Source organism: Coregonus clupeaformis, chromosome 23, assembly GCF_020615455.1.
Source record: "Coregonus clupeaformis isolate EN_2021a chromosome 23, ASM2061545v1, whole genome shotgun sequence".
In the NCBI taxonomy this organism is placed as follows: Eukaryota; Metazoa; Chordata; class Actinopteri; order Salmoniformes; family Salmonidae; genus Coregonus; species Coregonus clupeaformis.
Window position 1 is genome coordinate 56,019,967 of NC_059214.1, and position 23,259 is coordinate 56,043,225.

The window sequence follows — 23,259 nt, forward strand, 5'->3', positions numbered from 1 at the left end:
CCATCAGACTGTTAAATAGCCATCACTAGCACATTAGAGCCTGCTGCTGCCTTTTGAAATCCCTGGCCACTTTAAGAAATGGAACACTAGTCACGTTAATAATGTTAAAATATCTTGCATTACTCATCTCATATGTATATACTGTATTCTATAATATTCTACTGTATCTTAGCCCATGGCGCTCTGTCATTGCTCGTCCATATATGTATATATTCTTAATTCCATTCCATCCTTAGATGCGTGTATTAGGTATATGTTGTGAAATTGTTAGATATTACTTGTTAGATATTACTGCACTGTCGGAACTAGAAGTGCAAGCATTTCGCTACACCCGCAATCATCTGCTAAACACGTGTATGTGGCAAATAAAATGTGATTTGATTTTAACCGCAGACCACGTGTAACCACACTAGCCCAGGATCTCCACATCCGTCTTCTTCAGCTACGGGATCATTGAGACCAGCCACCCGGACAGCTGATGAAACTGAGGAGTATTTATGTCTGTAATAAAGCCCTTTTGTGGGGAAAAACTCATTCTGATTGGCTGGGCCTGGCTCCCAAGTGGGAGGGCCTATGCCCACCCATGCCCAGTCATGTGAAATCCATAGTTTAGGGTCTAATGAATGTGTTTCAATTCACTGATTTCCTTATATGAACTGAAACTCAGTAAAATTGTTGAAATTGTTGCGTTTATATTCTTATTCAGTATATATATTTTTTAAGGACCCTTCAAATCAAGAAAGGTCCGCGCGCCAGGGGTTGGAACCGGTTCAGGGAACAGAACCAGAAAATAACCACATTTTTTGAAGGAACAGAACCCAGAACGAAAGTGATCCATACTTTTCCGGAACAGAACCGTTATTTTAAAAGCATGGGAACCGGTTAATAACGTTATTTTACGTTCTGGGCAATTTTCTTTCCAGTCCCACAAAAACAAAACAAAACCGGAACAAAGCGCCTATGCAAAGCCCTCGCTGTCACTCAGAAACATATTCCAGTGTCTGCCTGTCTGCCTGCTGAACATCTTTATGTGTGTTTGGGCTACATGACCCTCCCCCCCGAAGCATGCATAGTCTACAGTAGCTACTGTCGTTACAGGAGTGATACAGAAACTAGGGAGAGAGATGTTTAATTAGAGAACAATTCTTAACTTTTTCAGTGCTAGTTAAGGATACTACAGTTATCATGTTTCACATCGGATTTATTAACTACAAAAAAAGGTAAGACGTGTTTTTGTTTTAATTCTGGTGCCGTTAGCTCTGGCCTAGCTCTTGAAAACTCTAGGCGACATTGTGTGTAATGTAATCGAACTGAGAGTCATGATCAAGGGCAAGCTCTGGGCCAACGTTAGTTATGCCAACTCTCTGGAGTTCAAAGACATTCAAAGTTCCTTCATAGAAGCCGCTCCTCCGTAGGTATAGTTATGTGGGCCTAATTCAGATAATGCATGTCATAACAACAAAGGTGCCCAGCGCTTCGGCCTCACCCGCAAAATTTCAATTGCATGTCGTACACTACACTTGTCTGTACAATGCTTTTACATAGGTTGCCCGCTCCATAGCAAGCTGCTCTATCCATTGAAGTAATTTCATGTAGAGCGAAATGTTGTTTTTTTTTGATGATTTTAAAAGGTTTAAAAAGGAACAGAAGGGAATGACAAACTAACTTTTTGGGGGGTTCGAACCAGTTCAGAACTTTATTTTGCTGGTCGGAACAGTGGAATGGAAATTTAAAAAAAAGAATGGTTCTGTTCAGAACTAAACGATTGTTATCCATTTATCTCTTATACAAATAGTTTGAGATAAAGGAAGTTCATGGTGAAGTGTTACTCTGGATGAAATTCCTTACCATAGAGTACAAAAAAAATTAAATTAAAAATAGACTCAATATACTATTAAAAAGAAGGTAAATACCAGTACATAAATTCCAGTTAAAAGAAAGTTGTTGGAACTCCTACCACACTGTTGGTTCATGTCATCGTCACTTGTCACTCAAGGTGGGAGGGCGGGGGACAGGGTGAGATTGGCGGGGGACAGGGTGGGGACAAAAGATGGGGGGACCCTTGAGAAACAAGTTGACCAATTCTCTCCTTTCTATCTCTGAGTACAACATACCTGTCCATAGTTGTCTATCCCAGACACTAATCTATTGAGATTGAGCAAATCAAAAGCGGTCCTCAAAGACTGGCCAATAGTTGTGAGTCCTGCTGCTTGAAGGTTCCTCAGCTCCATCATGAATGTGGCATGGCTCTCTTTCCATCCAGCCTTTTGAAATAGGGAAAGAGACACTTTTGTCATCAACAACACGCATGCAACAAGATAGGCCTTATATTATATATTTTGTCTGACACAACATTGATGGATTTCTAGGATCAGGTCATCAATACACTTTTACAATGTAATTGCCTTGATAAACATATCAAAGAATGTAATTTCCTTTTTTCCCCCTTTCTTTAAATTTGCCATAAACATTGTCAACAGATTTACAACTTATTCCTTGCTACTCTATCATATTAACCATAATAAGCTGTTCAGACAAAATGGTAAACTAGTAAGACAAAGTGAGTTCTCCGCTGGCAAGTTAGCAGCAACCCCTCTCTCCAAGTTGACCCCACCTCGCTAAGCAGCTATCTAGATGTATAAATATCACCCAGACTTCCATGCTGTTCACCCTGAAACAAAATGTCGGCCATGTTTTAAAGTGGGTATGAAAGCTCCGTCTTAAGATTTCACACAATTGATATGGTGATCGGAATGTGAGAAGACAAGCAGGATAACTGTGTAATGTAAAGCAGGACATTACCGAAAATAAACTGTACCTTTATTCCGAGGGGAACATCTTCAAGATTTATCAACATATACCTGTCCCCTCGGCTAGCAGGATCTCTGCCTCTGAGCTGTGGAAATAATAATAAACGGTTATCGAGTGATTATTTTGTCATGGTTAGTTAGCAACTTTACCACAAGATTATCGGGTCTTGTGGGGCGGTTCGTCTCGGGGTTACAATACCTTCATGAAAGTCTCAACAGCGCCTTTCGCTATGTCCAGATAGGTAGTGCCCAGGTGGGTGCGCTGGTTCATTGACGCGGACGTGTCTATCAGAAAAAGTAACACGGGCATTGTGTTGGTGATGACACGTTCTGCATGGACTTGGTGTCAGTGAAAACCGGTCAAAACTGAAAAAAATAAATATATTGTTGTCCTGCCCGCCTCAGTTAGCTTGCTAACTAAACTGCCTCACACATCTTTAAAAAAAAATAAGAGTCAGAATAGTGTGTGATACCTTTCTTCAATAAACGGAAATAAATCTAAAAACCCTTGGGGCATACTTTTAGGTTTAAGAGGGAATATGAGGCGTTTTATGTTATTTTGTCAATAGTCCTAAGTTTCCAGTCACATCTCGACCCTGCACTGAGCACTCTGTCTGCTCCACTGGTTTCAGTCCGCTCCGCACTTCACACCGCCTTCCGGTCTTTCAGCGTCACGTGGCAACATATTCGGCTACTGATTGGCTCTTTGAAGTTGCTAATTACCATCTTCAAATAAGGTAACGGCCATAAGATCTGTCTGCGCGTCAGTGTTGCCATGTTCGTGGTTTTCACAAAAAAATTGGGCTACTTTGAAAACGCTGTCGCGGGTGAACATTTATTTGTCGCGAGTTGCGGCCTTTGGTGCTATTTCTAAGTTGCACCGCGGCCGCCATGGCATTTCTCTTTAAAAAATATATATATATATATCACTGTGACCAGCTGCTGACTGTCAGGCAGTGAGGCAGGCTGTTGCTGAGTGGGTGAGTGTGTGTCTCTGTCTCTCTGTGTGTCTCTGTGTGTGTGTGTGTGTGTGTGTGTGTGTGTGTGTGTGTGTGTGTGTGTGTGTGTGTGTGTGTGTGTGTGTGTGTGTGTTGAAAGAGCAGTACAGTTATTGTCTGAGTCACGTGAGCGAGAGGAGATATAGCAGCATGCGCGCACGTTGTGATAACTTTTTACCAGTTGTAGGTAGGCTATTTAGATTGTCATAATGGAGACACCTATTTCCAACCCATTGTTCATAAAACATATTAATACGGTAGAGCTGATGCACATCAAGACATAATGGAGACAAAGCACTGGAAAACAACTTTGGGCGCACTAGAGCGCATTACATAAATTCGCTCGGAGGTGGTTTAAACTGCATTCTAATGTTGACTGCTTAAAGAAAATGGTATCAAGCGAAGTGCTTTATGCATGCTCAGTTGTTGGGTCTCGGGGGCTGCCCGAGTGGAAATTTGAAATGGAATTTATGGAACTCCCTCGTGTGGTTCTTTTTATGGGGAAAAGTCCTCAATGAAACTGACATTAGGCTAAATATGAAGAATGATACATTTGCCTCTGTTGGCCATCAAGTAGCCTATTAATGTATATGCCATTTTAGGCTACCATTTGATACAATAAAAATGTTGAAATGACGATATCACTGGAGTCATTGCAAATCAATTTGTTCCACTTGTGTAGCCTACCTGGAGCTGGCAAACCAATTTAATAAGTAGCCTATAACTTCAGTTTGTTGTTGTAGCCTTGTGTTATTATGCAATTATTAATGGACATGTTTAGTTAATTCAGTTGGAAATTATCAAAGCTCTATCGTAATTGCCTAGCCAGGTTTATACTTGTAAATAAATCCCATTTGTGCATGTGTATAACTATAGATACATCCGACAGGAGAGTTTGAGTGATGAAAGTTGGACAGAGGATCTCGAAATCTCTGAGCAAGAAAAACTTGGATGAACGTAAAAGAACGAATGTTAGGCTATTTTCTGGCAATTGTTCTGTTATTGTGTGCCAAATGTTAAGACTACAAATGGCCCATTTGCGAGATTGATTTATAATTTCAATAGGCATAGGGTACACACTAAAATCAGGGTTTATGATTGTAATTCAATTTTGCCATGGTTTGCTTAGATAAAGGAAGGGAGCCTATAGCCTCTGATAGGCCCACGTCTCATTTCAGATCCTCTACAGTAGCCTGGACAAGATGTAGGCAATGTAGGTCAACTGAACGATTTAGCAGCTTGCTTAGTTCAAAAATGTTTTAGCTTGACCTGGCAACCATGCTGCGCATGCTCGACAAGAAGATTGGAACGCAATAAAAACGGGTCAGTGCTATCCGGGTCCCTACCATTGTGTTGGAGGGGTACATGTTGACACCGTTGTGTTGGAGGGGTACATGTTGACACCATTGTGTTGGAGGGTACCTATTGACACAATTGTGTTGGTGGGGTACATATTGACACCATTGTGTTGGAGGGGTACATATTGACACCATTGTGTTGGAGGGTACCTATTGACACAATTGTGTTGGCGGGGTACATATTGACACCATTGTGTTGGAGGGTACCTATTGACACAATTGTGTTGGCGGGGTACATATTGACACCATTGTGTTGGAGGGGTACCTATTGACACTATTGTGTTGGAGGGGTACATAGTGTGTAAAATATTGAGGTGCACCTCTCTTATCTTATTAGAAATACAACATTTAAAGGGACAAAGCATAAGCCTTTCACCATTGAATGTCTGATGGTTGTGAATTCCAAAGGGATTTCCCTCATGGTGTGATTTTTATTTAGCTATAAAAATATTATCTGATATGTTTATTTGTAAACTTGGTACTTTTGATATAAATACCATTCATAAATATTATATTCTAAGTGTATCTTGAAAAGACATATGACTTTTCATTAGCTGGTAAATACCTGAGGGTATAGCATTAACCACAGAGCGATATTCTTTGTATGCAACAGGAAAGGCTTTGACACTTAAAAAGACCCCATAACTTAACATTTGGCCACCATTATCAAACATGTCACCTACAAAGATTATATTTTTGTCTATCCAATGTTGCATAAAAATTATTGTGTTTTTAATAGTGATATTACCGGTATTTCACAGAATAGCTTTGAGGCGAAAAGTCATTGTCAGGTGTTGCTGTAGATTGGTGTGGTGTGGAATCAGGCGCAGGACGCAGAAGTTAAGTCCAACAAAGACTTTTAGTAGAGCACACACAAATACAATCCAAACAGCCTGGAGGCGAGAAAAGCGCACACAGGCGTAAACAAACGAGCGCACAAAACATGTGCGAAAATCCTCTCCTAAAATAAACAAGGAGGAAAGCTACAAATAGCGCACCGAAACGGGTAGCGCAACAACACGACAACGGGAACAATTACACACAACACCTAAACTCACAACAAGGAACTAAATAGGGTGCTTAATGAGACATAACACAAAACAGGTGTGACAAACAGACAAAACCAATCAAACATGAAACATAGAACGGTGGCAGCTAGTACTCCGGAGACGACGACCGCCGAAACCTGCCCGAACAAGGAGGAGGGGCCGCCTCGGCCGAAACCGTGACAGTCATGCACAAAACATAATTTCCTTGCCATAAGGGCTCGCTGATAAAATTTGATAATTTAAGTGGCAGTTTGGTTATGTTGTAATTACAAGACACCAAGAATTTAAAACCCCCAATTTTCTTAAAAATATAATGAGGAATAAAGATTCATAAAGATTCTGGAGATTCAATGCATTTTTTAAACCACTTAATCTTAAAGGTATTATTCATATCCATAAAATCCAATAACTCAAAAGCTAATTCTGCCCTAGTTGCAGAGAGAACTTCCTTTTTAAGGTGGTGATGTTTGTTTTAAATAAATTCATTATTAATCTCCTTACATGTGGATTCAAAAAGAGATAGAGCTGGATAAAGTACCCTCAGCCTTCATTAATAGAACCATTCCTAAAATATAAATATCTCTTTTGAAGCCACATATTCAAGATTGTTTTGGTATTTTTTAATTTTGGGGGAGAAATTAAGTTGTTGTCTAACCGGATAATTCTTAGGTATTTAACACATTTTCTTTCACTGGAATGTCATACAATAAAGTTTTGTCAGTGTTATATAAACATAGCATGTCAGACATTGACAAATTAAGTTTAATTAACGATTGATCAACTGCACCGCATGCTCAATTTGAAATGTAATCTATCTCTAAGAAACAATGCTGTGTCACCAGCCAGTTAAGTCATTCTTATTTCTCTGTTACATATTGATAACCCTTGAATGTCTGGACTATTCAGGATAGTCAAGGATAATAGTTTAAACACTATTTAAAAAAGAAATTGAGAAATAGGACACCCTTGACACACCTCTCAGTACTGAAAATCTTTTTTGAAGTATTTGGATAGAGAATAACACTACTATTAATATCTTTATTAAAACATCGCTACAGTAGAAATACAATGATCTACAAAACTAAAGACCTGAAGTAGGAATTTATGTTCTATTCTATCAAATGACACCAAATGCCTTATAGAAGTCAAACTCCACATTGTCTGAATAGTCTATAAGGGCCTAAATCAATCTGATATTAGAACTAATATGGTGATTGGCCATAAAGCCAGTTTGAGTCTCATTTATAATATCCTTAAGATCTTTTTTCCAAATGTTTAGCATATTACATGAGCGATTACTTTGTAATCTACATTTAAAAGTTATAGGTCTCCAATTTTCAATAGATACATTCTTATCTGGTTTGGGTAGTAAAGTAATCAAATCTTGTTTCATTTTAGTAGACATTTCCTTTCTATCCATACATTCTTTAAACATTTCTGATAAAGGAGTTTCAAAAATGTTCCAGAAACAAACATCAAATTCAACTGAAAGTCTGTCAATACCTTTTTTCTATGAAAGAATTGCTTCAGAGATCTCACAACTCAAGATATCTATCTCACAGTTTGATTTGAATTGTTCTGAAACTGTTGGAGGAAAGCCCTTTACCTGTTCAATAAACCTATCACAATCCTTGAGATTGAAATTTGAATTGTAAAAATTACCATAAAATGAGTTGCTATTTCTATAGGATAAGTTTTAAGATTGTCATTTAATTTAACATCAGACATATTGTTTATTTTCCAATTCCTTTTTTCTAAGTAAAAAAAGTAACTAGTATTATTTTCACCTTCTTCCAGCCATTTGGCTCTTGATCTTATAAAGGCACCATAGCCATGTCAACATACATCTTATCAATTTCTGTTGTAAACTTCTCAAAGGAAAAATCCACCTCAAACCACCCATTCCTTTAACTTAGAGTGTTAAATTACACTAATATGTGAGAACAATATTTTTTGGGGCATTATAATAAGGTTGGTAGCAACATGGAAAATCGTTGTGGAAATCTGTTGCAGCTCAAGTCCTCTGTAGCTCAGCTGGTAGAGCACGGCGCTTGTTTTTTTTTTTTTTATTTCACCTTTATTTAACCAGGTAAGCCAGTTGAGAACAGGTTCTCATTTACAACTGCGACCTGGCCAAGACAAAGCAAAGTAGTGCAACAAAAACAACACAGAGTTACATATGGGGTAAAAAAAAACATAAAGTCAGAAATACAACAGAAAATATATATACAGTGTGTGCAAATGTAGCAAGTTATGGAGGTAAGGCAATAAATAGGCTATAGTGCAGAATAATTACAATAGTATTAACACTGGAATGCTAGATGTGCAAGAGATTATGTGCAAATAGAGATACTGGGGTGCAAAAGAGCAAATTAAATAGCAATATAGGGATGAGGTAGTTGGGTGGGCTAATTTCAGATGGGCTGTGTACAGGTGCAGTGATCGGTAAGGTGCTCTGACAACTGATGCTTAAAGTTATTGAGGGAGATAAGAGTCTCCAGCTTCAGAGATTTTTGCAATTTGTTCCAGTCATTGGCAGCAGAGAACTGGAAGGAATGGCGGCCAAAGGAGGTGTTGGCTTTGGGAATGACCAGTGAGATATACCTGCTGGAGCGCAGACTACGGGTGGGTGCTGCTATGGTGACCAATGAGCTAAGATAAGGCGGGGATTTGCCTAGCAGTGATTTATAGATGGCCTGGAGCCAGTGGGTTTGACGACGAACATGTAGTGAGGACCAGCCAACAAGAGCGTACAGGTCACAGTGGTGGGTAGTGTATGGGGCTTTGGAGACAAAACGGATGGCACTGTGATAGACTACATCCAATTTGCTGAGTAGAGTGTTGAAGGCTATTTTATAAATGACATCGCCGAAGTCAAGGATCGGTAGGATAGTCAGTTTTACGAGGGCATGTTTGGCAGCATGAGTGAAGGAGGCTTTGTTGCGAAATAGGAAGCCGATTCTAGATTTAACTTTGGATTGGAGATTCTTTATGTGAGTCTGGAAGTTGAGTTTACAGTCTAACCAGACACCTAGATATTTGTAGTTGTCCACATACTCTAGGTCAGACCCGTCGAGAGTGGTGATTCTAGTCGGGTGGGCGGGTGCTAGCAGCGTTCGATTGAAAAGCATGCATTTAGTTTTACTAGTGTTTAAGAGCAGTTGAAGGCTACTGAAGGATTGTTGTATGGCATTGAAGCTCGTTTGGAGGTTTGTTAACACAGTGTCCAATGAAGGGCCAGATGTATACAAAATGGTGTCGTCTGCGTAGAGGTGGATCTGAGAGTCACCAGCAGCAAGAGCGACATCATTGATATACACGGAGAAAAGTGTCGGCCCAAGAATTGAACCCTGTGGCACCCCCATAGAGACTGCCATAGGTCCAGACAACAGGCCCTCCGATTTGACACACTGAACTCTATCTGAGAAGTAGTTGGTGAACGCTTGTAACGCCAAGGTAGTGGGTTCGATCCCCGGGACCACCCATACACAAAAAAAAATGTATGCACGCATGATTGTAAGTCGCTTTGGATAAAAGCGTCTGCTAAATGGCATATTATTATTATTAAGTCCACTAGAAAATCCTCAATGCAATGCTCTCGCCATGGGCTGGCTAGCTAGCTAGCTAGGTAGGGAGCTATCAATCAAACGTAGCTAGACACAATAACAGGAGGTTGGTGGCACCTTTAATTGGTGAGAACGGGCTCGGGTTAATAACTGGAGCGGAATCGGTGGAATGGTGTGAAATACATCAAACACATCGTTTTTCCAAGTGTTTGATGCCATTCAATTTGCTCCGTTCCGTCCATTGGTAAGGGTGTGTTCGTAAATTTGCTCTGGCTAACTACTCCGATTTCAGAGAACTCTCGTCCCGAGTGTGCCAGAGCGCAGAATAATTTATGAATTTACGAACGTTCATCCCAATGGAATATGGCCGGTATCGGTAAACGTCAGCAAAAAAAAGCGTCATTAAATTGTTGCCAGAAGCAGTTACAGTCACCAACGCTCTGGATAACATAAAAAAAACAGCATACCCAGCTCTGCTAGGGCGAGTAAAACGGTCAGAGTGAGATGTTCTGTCATTTGTGTCTGGAAGTGGCTAGCAAGCTAGCCAACGTTAGCCAGTTAGCTTGGGTGCTTGACTACCGTTGTTGGGTCAGAACGCTCTTGGGCTCCAAGAGCGAAACGCTCTGAATTTACGAACGGACAATCTGGCAACGCTCTGAATTTATGAACGGACAATCTTGGCAACGCTTTGAATTTACGAACGGACAATCTGGCAATGCTCTGAATTTACGAACGGACAATCTGGCAATGCTCTGAATTTATGAACGGACAATCTTGGCAACGCTTTGAATTTACGAACGGACAATCTGGCAATGCTCTGAATTTACGAACGGACAATCTGGCAATGCTCTGAATTTACGAACGGACAATCTGGCAACGCTCTGAATTTATGAACGGACAATCTTGGCAACGCTTTGAATTTACGAACTGACAATCTGGCAACGCTCTGAATTTACGAACGCCCAGAGCGCACTCTGACACTCCTGATTGAATTTACGAACGGACAATCTGGCAATGCTCTGATTTTACGAACTGACAATCTTGGCAACGCTCTGAATTTACGAACGGACAATCTGGCAATGCTCTGAATTTACGAACTGAAAATCTTGGCAACGCTTTGAATTTACGAACGGACAATCTGGCAATGCTCTGAATTTACGAACGGACAATCTGGCAATGCTCTGAATTTATGAACGGACAATCTTGGCAACGCTCTGAATTTACGAACTGACAATCTGGCAACGCTCTGAATTTACGAACGCCCAGAGCGCACTCTGACACTCCTGATTGAATTTACGAACGGACAATCTGGCAATGCTCTGATTTTACGAACGGAAAATCTTGGCAACGCTTTGAATTTACGAACGGACAATCTGGCAATGCTCTGAATTTATGAACGGACAATCTTGGCAACGCTCTGAATTTACGAACGGACAATCTGGCAATGCTCTGAATTTACGAACGGAAAATCTTGGCAACGCTTTGAATTTACGAACGGACAATCTGGCAATGCTCTGAATTTACGAACGGACAATCTGGCAATGCTCTGAATTTATGAACGGACAATCTTGGCAACGCTCTGAATTTACGAACTGACAATCTGGCAACGCTCTGAATTTACGAACGCCCAGAGCGCACTCAGACACTCCTGATTGAATTTACGAACGGACAATCTGGCAATGCTCTGATTTTACGAACTGACAATCTTGGCAACGCTCTGAATTTACGAACGGACAATCTGGCAATGCTCTGAATTTACGAACGGACAATCTGGCAATGCTTTGAATTTACGAACGGACAATCTGGCAATGCTTTGAATTTACGAACGGACAATCTTGGCAACGCTTTGAATTTACGAACGGACAATCTGGCAATGCTCTGAATTTACGAACGGACAATCTGGCAATGCTTTGAATTTACGAACGGACAATCTGGCAATGCTTTGAATTTACGAACGTACAATCTGGCAATGCTCTGAATTTACGAACGGACAATCTGGCAATGCTCTGAATTTACGAACGCCCAGAGCGCACTCTGACACTCCTGATTGAATTTACGAACACACCCTACCAGACATTCTCGCCTCAGCAACCTCCTGTGCCAGAGGCGCAATATCGAGAGACTTCCAGGAACAGTTGCCAAACAGACCAGGCCCGGGTTTGAGAAGTCAATGATAGAACTGAAAAAGTCTCCATTAGTTCTTAATGTTATTACTCCAACCTCCGTGAAAGAGACGTTTTCAAAACTGTTGCCCGCCTACAGGGAAAATATCGGACCGCTAGTATAGGACTAGTAAAGGCCCAATGCACTACTTTGGTCAAGAAAAACAAAACAAATATTTGTTCAGATTTTTCAGGGGTTGCTGCAGCACCCTACTTCGGCTTTACACTTTCTGAAAATGGCTAGCTTCTAGCTAATAAATCAATGTTGTTTTCCCTACCCTCAAGGAAACATCCCACCACATTGGCCTGAATACAGAACCACAGACTGTAAGAGAAAGGACACAGCCCAGCGAGTTAGCAGAACCACAGACTGTAAGAGAAAGGACACAGCCCAGCGAGTTAGCAGAACCACAGACTGTAAGAGAAAGGACACAGCCCAGCGAGTTAGCAGAACCACAGACTGTAAGAGAAAGGACACAGCCCAGCGAGTTAGCAGAACCACAGACTGTAAGAGAAAGGACACAGCCCAGCGAGTTAGCAGAACCACAGACTGTAAGAGAAAGGACACAGCCCAGCGAGTTAGCAGAACCACAGACTGTAAGAGAAAGGACACAGCCCAGCGAGTTAGCAGAACCACAGACTGTAAGAGAAAGGACACAGCCCAGCGAGTTAGCAGAACCACAGACTAAGAGAAAGGACACAGCCCAGCGAGTTAGCAGAACCACAGACTAAGAGAAAGGACACAGCCCAGCGAGTTAGCAGAACCACAGACTGTAAGAGAAAGGACACAGCCCAGCGAGTTAGCAGAACCACAGACTGTAAGAGAAAGGACACAGCCCAGCGAGTTAGCAGAACCACAGACTAAGAGAAAGGACACAGCCCAGCGAGTTAGGTGACGAACTAACGCGCCATTTCCGACAGAATTTGAAAACTTGAGGCGCATCTTCAACTTCGCTAGTTTCTCTGGTGTCTCGCTGTTCCAAGGTTTTGTACAATCGGTGGTCCTTAGGTTTAGTATGGAATTCCAAGGTGGGTAACTATTCATTTTTTCCTCAATCCAGCAAGCTAAACAGATACAGAATACTGCTAGCTAACGACGTTAGCATTATCACATGAGTTATCTAACTGTAGCGCTTACAGTACAGTGTTGACTTAGAGTTTCGCTGTGAACGTATTACAAGGTAGTTAACGTTAGTTAACATTCAGAGAATGTCAACAAAAGCAATCGTTGGTGGGCAAAGTTAGCTAGTGAAGCTAACCAACTAGCTAGCTAACACGTTTTGCATGGTGACTGGTCAGTTAGCTAAATTAGCTAGCTAGCTATTGTTGTAATGTTTATAGCTAGCTAGCTAAGTCAGCTACTAGCCAGTTAGTAACTTTGATGATTAGCTAAAAGAAGAGTTTTGAAATCAGCAGCTGAACTATTTTGCTAACAATGTGGAGGAATGCTAGGCTATAGACTAACAAAAGAGCCATAGCTAGGTACCTGTGTACTAACAACTAGCTAGCTTACTTATTCATTAACTTCGCTAACTAACGTTATCTGGCCCTAGGCACGGAACTAATGACTCTGGGTTCCCCAACATCACCCAAGCCCGGCCCGGGTGCCCAGTTTCTCCCCGGATTTTTGATGGGGGATCTGCCGGCACCTGTCACACCCCAGCCTCGGTCATTTGGGGTCATGGATATGAGGTCACCACTTCAAACAGGTGAGTGATAGTTTACTTTTGGGGGTCATTTGTTGTTCACTAAAACAAATAACTAGCTAGTTGACTTTACAGTCTGTCATATCTAATTATCTAACATCCCTTTCATAGCGTGATAGGCCTAACTTGCTTTAAAACACCTGCTTATTGGTTACTATCAAAGATCTGTTACTTTCACTGTCAGTGTTGTAATATGGCAAAGGCAGTTTCTCCTCTGCAATATTTCCAATTGATTCCTGACTGTTTCTCTAACCCTCTCTCTGTTAGGTGGCTCTACCCCTCAACCCGTGGTTCCTACACCCAAAGACAAGAGTGGGGCCCCTCCGGTCAGGAGTATCTACGATGACCTCTCCAGTCCTGCTGTAGGGATGTCCCCTATGGGCGCACATAAACAGGTAAGTGTTAACAGAGTAGGTTCCATCCCACTCCTGACCTGGGCGTGAACCCTGGACCTTACGCACTACAACACTTTACACTCAGAGTAGTGTTCTACATTTTAGTCATTTAGCAGACGCTCTTATCCAGAGCGACTTACAGTTAGTGCATACATTTTTTTCTTCTTCTTCTGGATTCATCCCCAGACTCTTCAGTCCCTCTGGAGTTTTCCAGAGTCTGTCGCTTTAGCCAGGGAAGTGTTCTAACCAATTTGCTAGTGATTCTACACCTGCTACATTAGCATCTCACCAGAAGCTTTTGATTTTGAGTAGTGTATCTGCATCAAGAGGACATGTAATAGGGGCGGCAGGTAGCTTAGTGGTTAAGAGCGTTGTGCCAGTAACCGAAAGGTCGCTGGTTCTAATCCCCGAGCCGACTAGGTGAAAAATCGGTCGATGTGCCCTTTAAATAAAATAAGTAAAATACTGTAAGTCGCTCTGGATAAGAGCGTCTGCTAAATGACTAAAAATGTAAAATGTAAATGTAATAATTTGGATGTAATCTTCTCTCAGCCCTTCTCAATGATGCACACCCCACTGTCTGGTTATATGGCAGTTACACCAGGAACAGGTGAGCTGTTTCGTTTTCTTCAAACTTGTTTGTACCAACTGGTCTTAGATTTACTAAGAGAGGGAATTCATAGGTACGTCCTAATGTCGTCTTCTGTTCAGCATCCAGTATATTTAGTCCTGCTACCATCGGACAGCAGGCGAAGTCAACAATGTCTCCAGCCCAAGTAGACCCTTTCTTCACTCAGGGAGATGCACTGTCTTCCGAAGACCGTCTAGATGATACTTGGATCACTGTGTTTGGGTAAGTTCCTGGTATTGCACCCCCTAATATCTACAGGTAACTGCCAAAATAAAGGAAACCCCAACATAAAGTGTCTTGAAGAGCGAACGCATCCGATCCCGCATGCGTTTCTCTGTTGCTCATTAAGAAAAACCAGATTTCAGTCTTGGGGGTGTGGTTCAATGTGGCAGTTACTAATGTTTGTCCCCCATGAGACACCATAGAAACAAAGCCAGTATTACTTCCTCAAAATAGTCAGAATCTAAGGTAACGCTGCGCTGATAGGCAGGTCTGTCTCACTGTCTAGTGTTCTGCGGTAGGATTGGATAGCGCACAATCATGCCTCTGTGTACCCCGTGTTAGTGAGCGTTGAACAAGATGATCCTATTTACACTTTGTGGTCAATTTTGACAGTAGAATAAATGTTTCGGGCAAATATCGATGCCACATAGGCTGTTTTTATATGAAAATATGTTTATTGCCTTCAGTTGCGCTTTAATAGGGCGTTGGGCCACCACGAGCCAGAACAACTTCAATGCACCTTGGTATAGATTCTACAAGTGTCTGGAACTCTATTGGAGGGATGTGACATCATTCTTCCATGAGAAATTCCTTCATTTGGTGTTTTGTTGATGATGGTGGAAAACACTGTCTCAGGCGCAGCTCCAGAATCTCCAATAAGTGTTAAATTAGGTTGAGCTCTGGTGACTGAGACAGCCATGGCATATGGTTTACATAGTTTTCATGGTCATCAAACCATTCAGTGACCACTCGTGCCCTGTGGTGGCGCACAATTGGCCCAGCGTCGTCCAGGGTAGGGGAGGGAATGGCCGGCAGGGATGTAGCTCAGTTGATAGAGCATGGTGTTTGCAACGCCAGGGTTGTGGGTTCGATTCCCACGGGGGGCCAGTATAAAAAAAAAATATATATATATATGTATTCACTAACTGTAAGTCGCTCTGGATAAGAGCGTCTGCTAAATGACTAAAATGTAATGTAAATGTCTGTGGATGGCGGCATTGTCATCCTATGGGGGCATAGCCATGGTAGCCAAAATAATGGCCTGCCCAGCATTTGTATACATGACCCTAAGCATGATGGGATGTTAATTGCTTAATCAACTCAGGAACTACACCTGTGTGGAAGCGAATGCTTTCAATATAGTTTGTATCTCTCATTTACTCAAGCATTTCCACTGTTTTGGCAGTTACCTGTAGCTTTAACTGTTGAAATAATGGGTGCGTTCTTTTTTAGCTCACCTGGTTCCCCAGGTGGCCGGAGTTTTCACTGTAGGACCAGTCAAATTGTGCCCTGGTTCGACCTTGAACAGATGCACTGACTGTGTCTGATCTGTGGATCACAATGCTGGACCCCTAGAACGGACATATATTCTATAGTTGAGGTGAAAATGAACAGCTTCCTGAATGAATAATACTCTTTGTTTAAACAGGTTCCCTCCTGCCGCCGCATCTTATATTCTGTTGCAGTTTGCCCAGTATGGAAACATAATGAAACACGTGGTAAGAATATTGGCATCCTTTGAAAAGCAAATGTAAGTGTGTGCGTTCTGTTCTGTTAGACTGCACTGTTCTCTTGTTCTAATAGATGTCCAACACTGGTAACTGGATGCACATTCAATATCAGTCTAAACTCCAAGCAAGAAAAGCACTAAGTAAAGATGGGAAGATTTTTGGCGAGGCTATAATGATTGGTGTTAAACCATGCATTGATAAGGTAAGTCGCTCTGGGTAAATTTTTAAATTAGGAACACGGTGATAATATAATTTGACGCTGTTTTAATAATTCAACTGAAAAGTCCAAACATTTAGAAATGGATGGGTGTCTTTATCACTATGTAAACAACATATCTAATCATGAATTAAGATGATTTCTGTGTGTGTGTCTCTGTCTCTCAGAATGTGATGGAGAGCTCAGACCGAGGTGCTACCTTCTCCGGCTCAGTATTTACTCCTCCAGTCAGAAACGGAACCCCAGGCCACCATGTCTCTACACCACGCCCCTCTATGAGGCCCCTCAGTGCAGCCTACAAGGCCTCCAGCAGTGACTACCAGGTAGGATCAGGGGGGTTTCACCATTCAATACTTTGCCAAAACCAACAGAAGTTGTAAGGCCATCAAACATGAGAGGACTACAGGGATATAGACTACAGGAGATACACCATAGAGGACTACAGGGCTATAGACTACAGGAGATACACCATAGAGGACTACAGGGTTATAGACCACAGCAGATACACCATAGAGGACTACAGGGCTATAGACCACAGTAGATACACCATAGAGGACTACAGGGTTATAGACCACAGTAGATACACCATATAGGACTACAGGGCTATAGACTACAGGAGATACACCATAGAGGACTACAGGGTTATAGACTACAGGAGATACACCATAGAGGACTACAGTAGATACACCATAGTAGATACACCATAGAGGACTACAGGGCTATAGACTACAGGAGATACACCATAGAGGACTACAGGGTTATAGACCACAGTAGATACACCATATAGGACTACAGGGCTATAGACCACAGTAGATACACCATAGAGGACTACAGGGCTATAGACCACAGTAGATACACCATAGAGGACTACAGGGCTATAGACCACAGTAGATACACCACATAGGACTACAGGGCTATAGACCACAGTAGATACACCATATAGGACTACAGGGCTATAGACCACAGGAGATGCACCATAGAGGACTACAGGGTTATAGACCACAGTAGATACACCATATAGGACTACAGGGCTATAGACCACAGGAGATACACCATAGAGGACTACAGGGTTATAGACTACAGGAGATACACCATAGAGGACTACAGGGCTATAGACTACAGTAGATACACCATAGAGGACTACAGGAGATACACCATAGAGGACTACAGGGTTATAGACTACAGGAGATACACCATAGAGGACTACAGTGGATACACCATAGAGGACTACAGGGTTATAGACCACAGGAGATACACCATAGAGGACTACAGGAGATACACCATAGAGGACTACAGGGTTATAGACCACAGTAGATACACCATAGAGGACTACAGGGCTATAGACTACAGGAGATACACCATAGAGGACTACAGGGTTATAGACTACAGGAGATACACCATAGAGGACTACAGGAGATACACCATAGAGGACTACAGGAGATACACCATAGAGGACTACAGGGCTATAGACTACAGGAGATACACCATAGAGGACTACAGGGCTATAGACTACAGGAGATACACCATAGAGGACTACAGGGTTATAGACTACAGGAGATACACCATAGAGGACTACAGGGCTATAGACCACAGGAGATACACCATAGAGGACTACAGGGTTATAGACTACAGGAGATACACCATAGAGGACTACAGTAGATACACCATAGAGGACTACAGGGTTATAGACTACAGGATATACACCATAGAGGACTACAGGGCTATAGACCACAGTAGATACACCATAGAGGACTACAGGGCTATAGACCACATGAGATACACCATAGAGGACTACAGGGTTATAGACTACAGGAGATACACCATAGAGGACTACAGGGCTATAGACCACAGGAGATACACCATAGAGGACTACAGTAGATACACCATAGAGGACTACAGGGCTATAGACCACAGGAGATACACCATAGAGGACTACAGGGTTATAGACTACAGGAGATACACCATAGAGGACTACAGGAGATACACCATGGAGGACTACAGGAGATATACCATAGAGGGCTATAGACTACAGGAGATACACCATAGAGGACTACAGGGTTATAGACTACAGTAGATACACCATAGAGGACTACAGGAGATACACCATGGAGGACTACAGGAGATATACCATAGAGGGCTATAGACTACAGGAGATACACCATAGAGGACTACAGTAGATACACCATAGAGGACTACAGGGCTATAGACCACAGTAGATACACCATAGAGGACTACAGGGCTATAGACCACAGGAGATACACCATAGAGGACTACAGGGCTATAGACCACAGTAGATACACCATATAGGACTACAGGGCTATAGACCACAGTAGATACACCATAGAGGACTACAGGGCTATAGACTACAGGAGATACACCATAGAGGACTACAGGGTTATAGACCACAGTAGATACACCATAGAGGACTACAGGGTTATAGACCACAGTAGATACACCATAGAGGACTACAGGGTTATAGACCACAGTAGATACACCATAGAGGACTACAGGGCTATAGACCACAGTAGATACACCATAGAGGACTACAGGGCTATAGACCACAGTAGATACACCATAGAGGACTACAGGGTTATAGACTACAGTAGATACACCATAGAGGACTACAGGAGATACACCATAGAGGACTACAGGAGATACACCATAGAGGACTACAGGAGATACACCATAGAGGACTACAGGAGATACACCATAAAGGACTACAGGAGATACACCATAGAGGACTACAGGAGATACACCATAGAGGACTACAGGAGATACACCATAGAGGACTACAGGAGATACACCATAGAGGACTACAGGAGATACACCATAGAGGACTACAGGAGATACACCATAGAGGACTACAGGAGATACACCATAGAGGACTACAGGGCTATAGACTACAGGAGATACACCATAGAGGACTACAGGGCTATAGACTACAGGAGATACACCATAGAGGACTACAGGAGATACACCATAGAGGACTACAGGGCTATAGACCACAGTAGATACACCATAGAGGACTACAGTAGATACACCATAGAGGACTACAGGAGATACACCATAGAGGACTACAGGAGATACACCATAGAGGACTACAGGGCTATAGACTACAGGAGATACACCATAGAGGACTACAGGAGATACACCATAGAGGACTACAGGAGATACACCATAGAGGACTACAGGAGATACACCATAGAGGACTACAGGAGATACACCATAGAGGACTACAGGAGATACACCATAGAGGACTACAGGGCTATATGTCCACTAGAGGACAGCAAAGCGACTTCTCTAGATAAAAACATTCACAAACCTCAATCCGTACAATGCACTCAATGCATACTACATGATAGGAAACAGTTAAAACACGGTGAAGGATGTGAGTGAGTGCACAGATAGGTTGCCTTTTTAAATTTCAGTCTTAAAAGTGCCATTAAGTGTCACTGTTTCTATGGACATGGACCAACTTGGCATTCACCAACCCATGCTATATGTTTGATTTCAGGTGGTGGCAGACGGACAGACCCCAAGGAAAGATGATAGTTTGGTTTCCAAAGCGATGGAGTACATGTTTGGCTGGTGAGATCTTCCAATGGCTGAACGCTTCATGTTAAGACTGGATGACCAACAGCAGACTTCTGTCACCACCATATTGTGGAGTCTGCGTTTCCGTCCCAAATGGTACCCCGATAGCCCGATTTTGACCCTGGTCAAAAGTAATGCACCACATAGGGAATAGGGTGCCATTAGTGAAGCATCCGGCGTGTTACTGATTTTCTAACCAAGCCATGTGGATATCCTCGACCCTGTGACTACAGTGCTCTATGTGGTGATTGAGTGGGCAGGAGTTTTGACTAGACGGACACCGGATATTGTACGTTCGCGTCGAGTGAAGTGTTTTTGTGCAGACATCACGGTGCTGACCTGACAAACGCAGACCTACACAAAGTACCATATTTTCTTGGTTTTTCAAAATCTTTATTTGCCACTTGTCCTCTTGAGGAGAATTGAAGGGCTTCTGTCATATGAGATGATGTTGATGTGGAATGAATCACACACAATGAAGACATGGTTATTTCACAAATGTCCCTATTTCCTATGTAGTGTACTACTTTTGACCGGTGCCCATAAGGGTCAAAATTAGTGCAATATGTAAGGAATAAGGTGCCGTTTGGGACACGTGGCCTACCTACAGTACGGTATCTGAACTAAGCGATGCTTTGACAATTAGAAATCAAGGTTGAACATCACTATCCTATGTTTGGTTAGAGTGAGATGGTGCAGGTTGTTGGTTTTTCTGCCTGGTTCGTTTAGTAAACAACGTTCAATATAACAGGATCAGAGTTAAGAATTGTGATTTTTTTTATATAGAAATGGCTTTTGTGTGCTGTCAAACATTTACTCTTTTAAAAGATGATCTCACAAAGCTGTCAGTGTACCACATTCCTTTTATCCATCTACTGTCTCCACTCTCTACTATGGCTGCTGTCTCTACTCTGCTGTCTCTACTATGGCTGCTGTCTCTACTCTGCTGTCTCTACTCTGCTGTCTCTACTCTGCTGTCTCTACTATGGCTGCTGTCTCTACTCTACTGTCTCCACTCTGCTGTCTCTACTCTGCTGTCTCTACTCTGCTGTCTCTACTCTGCTGTCTCTACTCTGCTGTCTCTACTCTGTCTCCACTCTCTACTATGTCTACTGTCTCTACTCTGCTGTCTCTACTCATGTCTCCACTCTCTACTATGGCTGCTGTCTCTACTATGGCTGCTGTCTCTACTATGGCTGCTGTCTCTACTCTGCTGTCTCTACTCTAATGTCTCCACTCTCTACTATGTCTGCTGTCTCTACTCTGGCTGTTGTCTCTACTATGGCTGCTGTCTCTACTCTGCTGTCTCTACTCTACTGTCTCTACTCTGGCTGTTGTCTCTACTATGGCTGCTGTCTCTACTCTGCTGTCTCTACTCTACTGTCTCTACTCTGCTGTCTCTACTCTGCTGTCTCTACTCTGTCTCTACTCTCTACTATGTCTGCTGTCTCTACTCTGGCTGTTGTCTCTACTATGGCTGCTGTCTCTACTCTGCTGTCTCTACTCTGCTGTCTCTACTCTGTCTCTACTCTCTACTATGTCTGCTGTCTCTACTCTGGCTGTTGTCTCTACTATGGCTGCTGTCTCTACTCTGCTGTCTCTACTCTGCTGTCTCTACTCTGCTGTCTCTACTCTGTCTCTACTCTCTACTATGTCTGCTGTCTCTACTCTGGCTTTTGTCTCTACTATGGCTGCTGTCTCTACTCTGCTGTCTCTACTCTGCTGTCTCTACTCTGTCTCTACTCTCTACTATGTCTGCTGTCTCTACTCTGGCTGTTGTCTCTACTATGGCTGCTGTCTCTACTCTGCTGTCTCTACTCTGCTGTCTCTACTCTGCTGTCTCTACTCTGCTGTCTCTACTATGGCTGCTGTCTCTACTATGGCTGCTGTCTCTACTCTGCTGTCTCTACTCTACTGTCTCTACTCTGCTGTCTCTACTCTGCTGTCTCTACTCTCTACTATGGCTGCTGTCTCTACTCTGCTGTCTATACTCTCTACTATGGCTGCTGTCTCTACTATGGCTGCTGTCTCTACTATGGCTGCTGTCTCTACTATGGCTGCTGTCTCTACTATGGCTGCTGTCTCTACTCTGCTGTCTCTACTCTCTACTATGGCTGCTGTCTCTACTCTGCTGTCTCTACTCTCTACTATGGCTGCTGTCTCTACTATGGCTGCTGTCTCTACTATGGCTGCTGTCTCTACTATGGCTGCTGTCTCTACTCTGCTGTCTCTACTCTGCTGTCTCTACTCTCTACTATGGCTGCTGTCTCTACTATGTCTGCTGTCTCTATTATGGCTGCTGTCTCTACTCTGCTGTCTCTACTCTGCTGTCTCTACTCTGCTGTCTCTACTCTGTCTCTACTCTGCTGTCTCTACTCTGTCTCTACTCTCTACTATCTCTACTCTCTCCACTCTCTACTATGGCTGCTGTCTCTACTATGGCTGCTGTCTCTACTGTCACTTGCGTACTCTTTTTGGTAAATAAATGTGACATCGTTGGAATACCAGTTGGGCGTTTGGTAGTTTTACGTGCCACGATGAACTAAACTCAGCAAAAAAAGAAACGTCCTCTCACTGTCAACTGCGTTTATTTTCAGCAAACCTAACGTGTAAATATTTGTATGAACATAACAATATTCAACAACTGAGACATAAACTGAACAAGTTCCACAGACATGTGACTATCAGAAATTGAATAATGTGTCCCTGAACAAAGGGGGGGGGGGGGTCAAAATCAAAAGTAACCGTCAGTATCTGGTGTGGCCACCAGCTGCATTAAGTACTGCAGTGCATCTCTTCCTCATGGACTGCACCAGATTTGCCAGTTCTTGCTGTGAGATGTTACCTCACTCTTCCACCAAGGCACCTGCAAGTTCCCGGACATTTCTGGGGGGAATGGCCCTACCCCTCACCCTCCGATCCATCAGGTCCCAGACGTGCTCAATGGGATTGAGATCCGGACTCTTTGCTGGCCATGGCAGAACACTGACATTCCTGTCTTGCAGGAAATCATGCACAGAACGAGCAGTATGGCTGGTGG

At 42.6% G+C, this 23,259-nt stretch overlaps 2 protein-coding genes across 5 annotated transcripts in view; one reads left to right on the forward strand and one right to left on the reverse strand.

Annotated features, from left to right (window-relative positions):
* The window catches only part of LOC121536439 (integrator complex subunit 6-like), a 43,223-nt gene extending 39,787 nt beyond the window's left edge, over positions 1 to 3,436 (reverse strand). For both annotated transcript variants that reach the window (XM_045206770.1, XM_041843698.2), the window contains exons 1-3: positions 3,010 to 3,436; positions 2,819 to 2,896; positions 2,115 to 2,264 (exon numbers count right to left, since the gene is read on the reverse strand). In XM_045206770.1, the coding sequence (XP_045062705.1) occupies positions 2,115 to 2,264; positions 2,819 to 2,896; positions 3,010 to 3,120 (339 nt within the window). In that variant the 5' untranslated portion in view covers positions 3,121 to 3,436. The remainder of the gene's footprint in view (positions 1 to 2,114; positions 2,265 to 2,818; positions 2,897 to 3,009) is intronic.
* LOC121536440 (nucleoporin NUP35-like) lies at positions 1,076 to 21,166 on the forward strand. 3 transcript variants are annotated; one of them, XM_041843702.1, is made up of 9 exons: positions 1,076 to 1,220; positions 13,497 to 13,652; positions 13,917 to 14,044; positions 14,597 to 14,654; positions 14,756 to 14,897; positions 16,327 to 16,396; positions 16,482 to 16,610; positions 16,793 to 16,948; positions 20,140 to 21,166. In XM_041843702.1, the coding sequence occupies exons 2-9, from the start codon at positions 13,508 to 13,510 to the stop codon at positions 20,215 to 20,217; spliced, it is 906 nt and encodes a 301-aa protein (XP_041699636.1). In that variant the 5' UTR covers positions 1,076 to 1,220; positions 13,497 to 13,507; the 3' UTR covers positions 20,218 to 21,166. The 3 variants fall into 3 exon arrangements, with proteins under 3 accessions (XP_041699636.1, XP_041699635.1, XP_041699633.1); XM_041843701.2 differs by lacking the exon at positions 1,076 to 1,220 and adding an exon at positions 3,580 to 3,790; XM_041843699.1 differs by lacking the exon at positions 1,076 to 1,220 and adding an exon at positions 11,616 to 12,972.
* Positions 21,167 to 23,259: the final 2,093 nt, after the last annotated feature.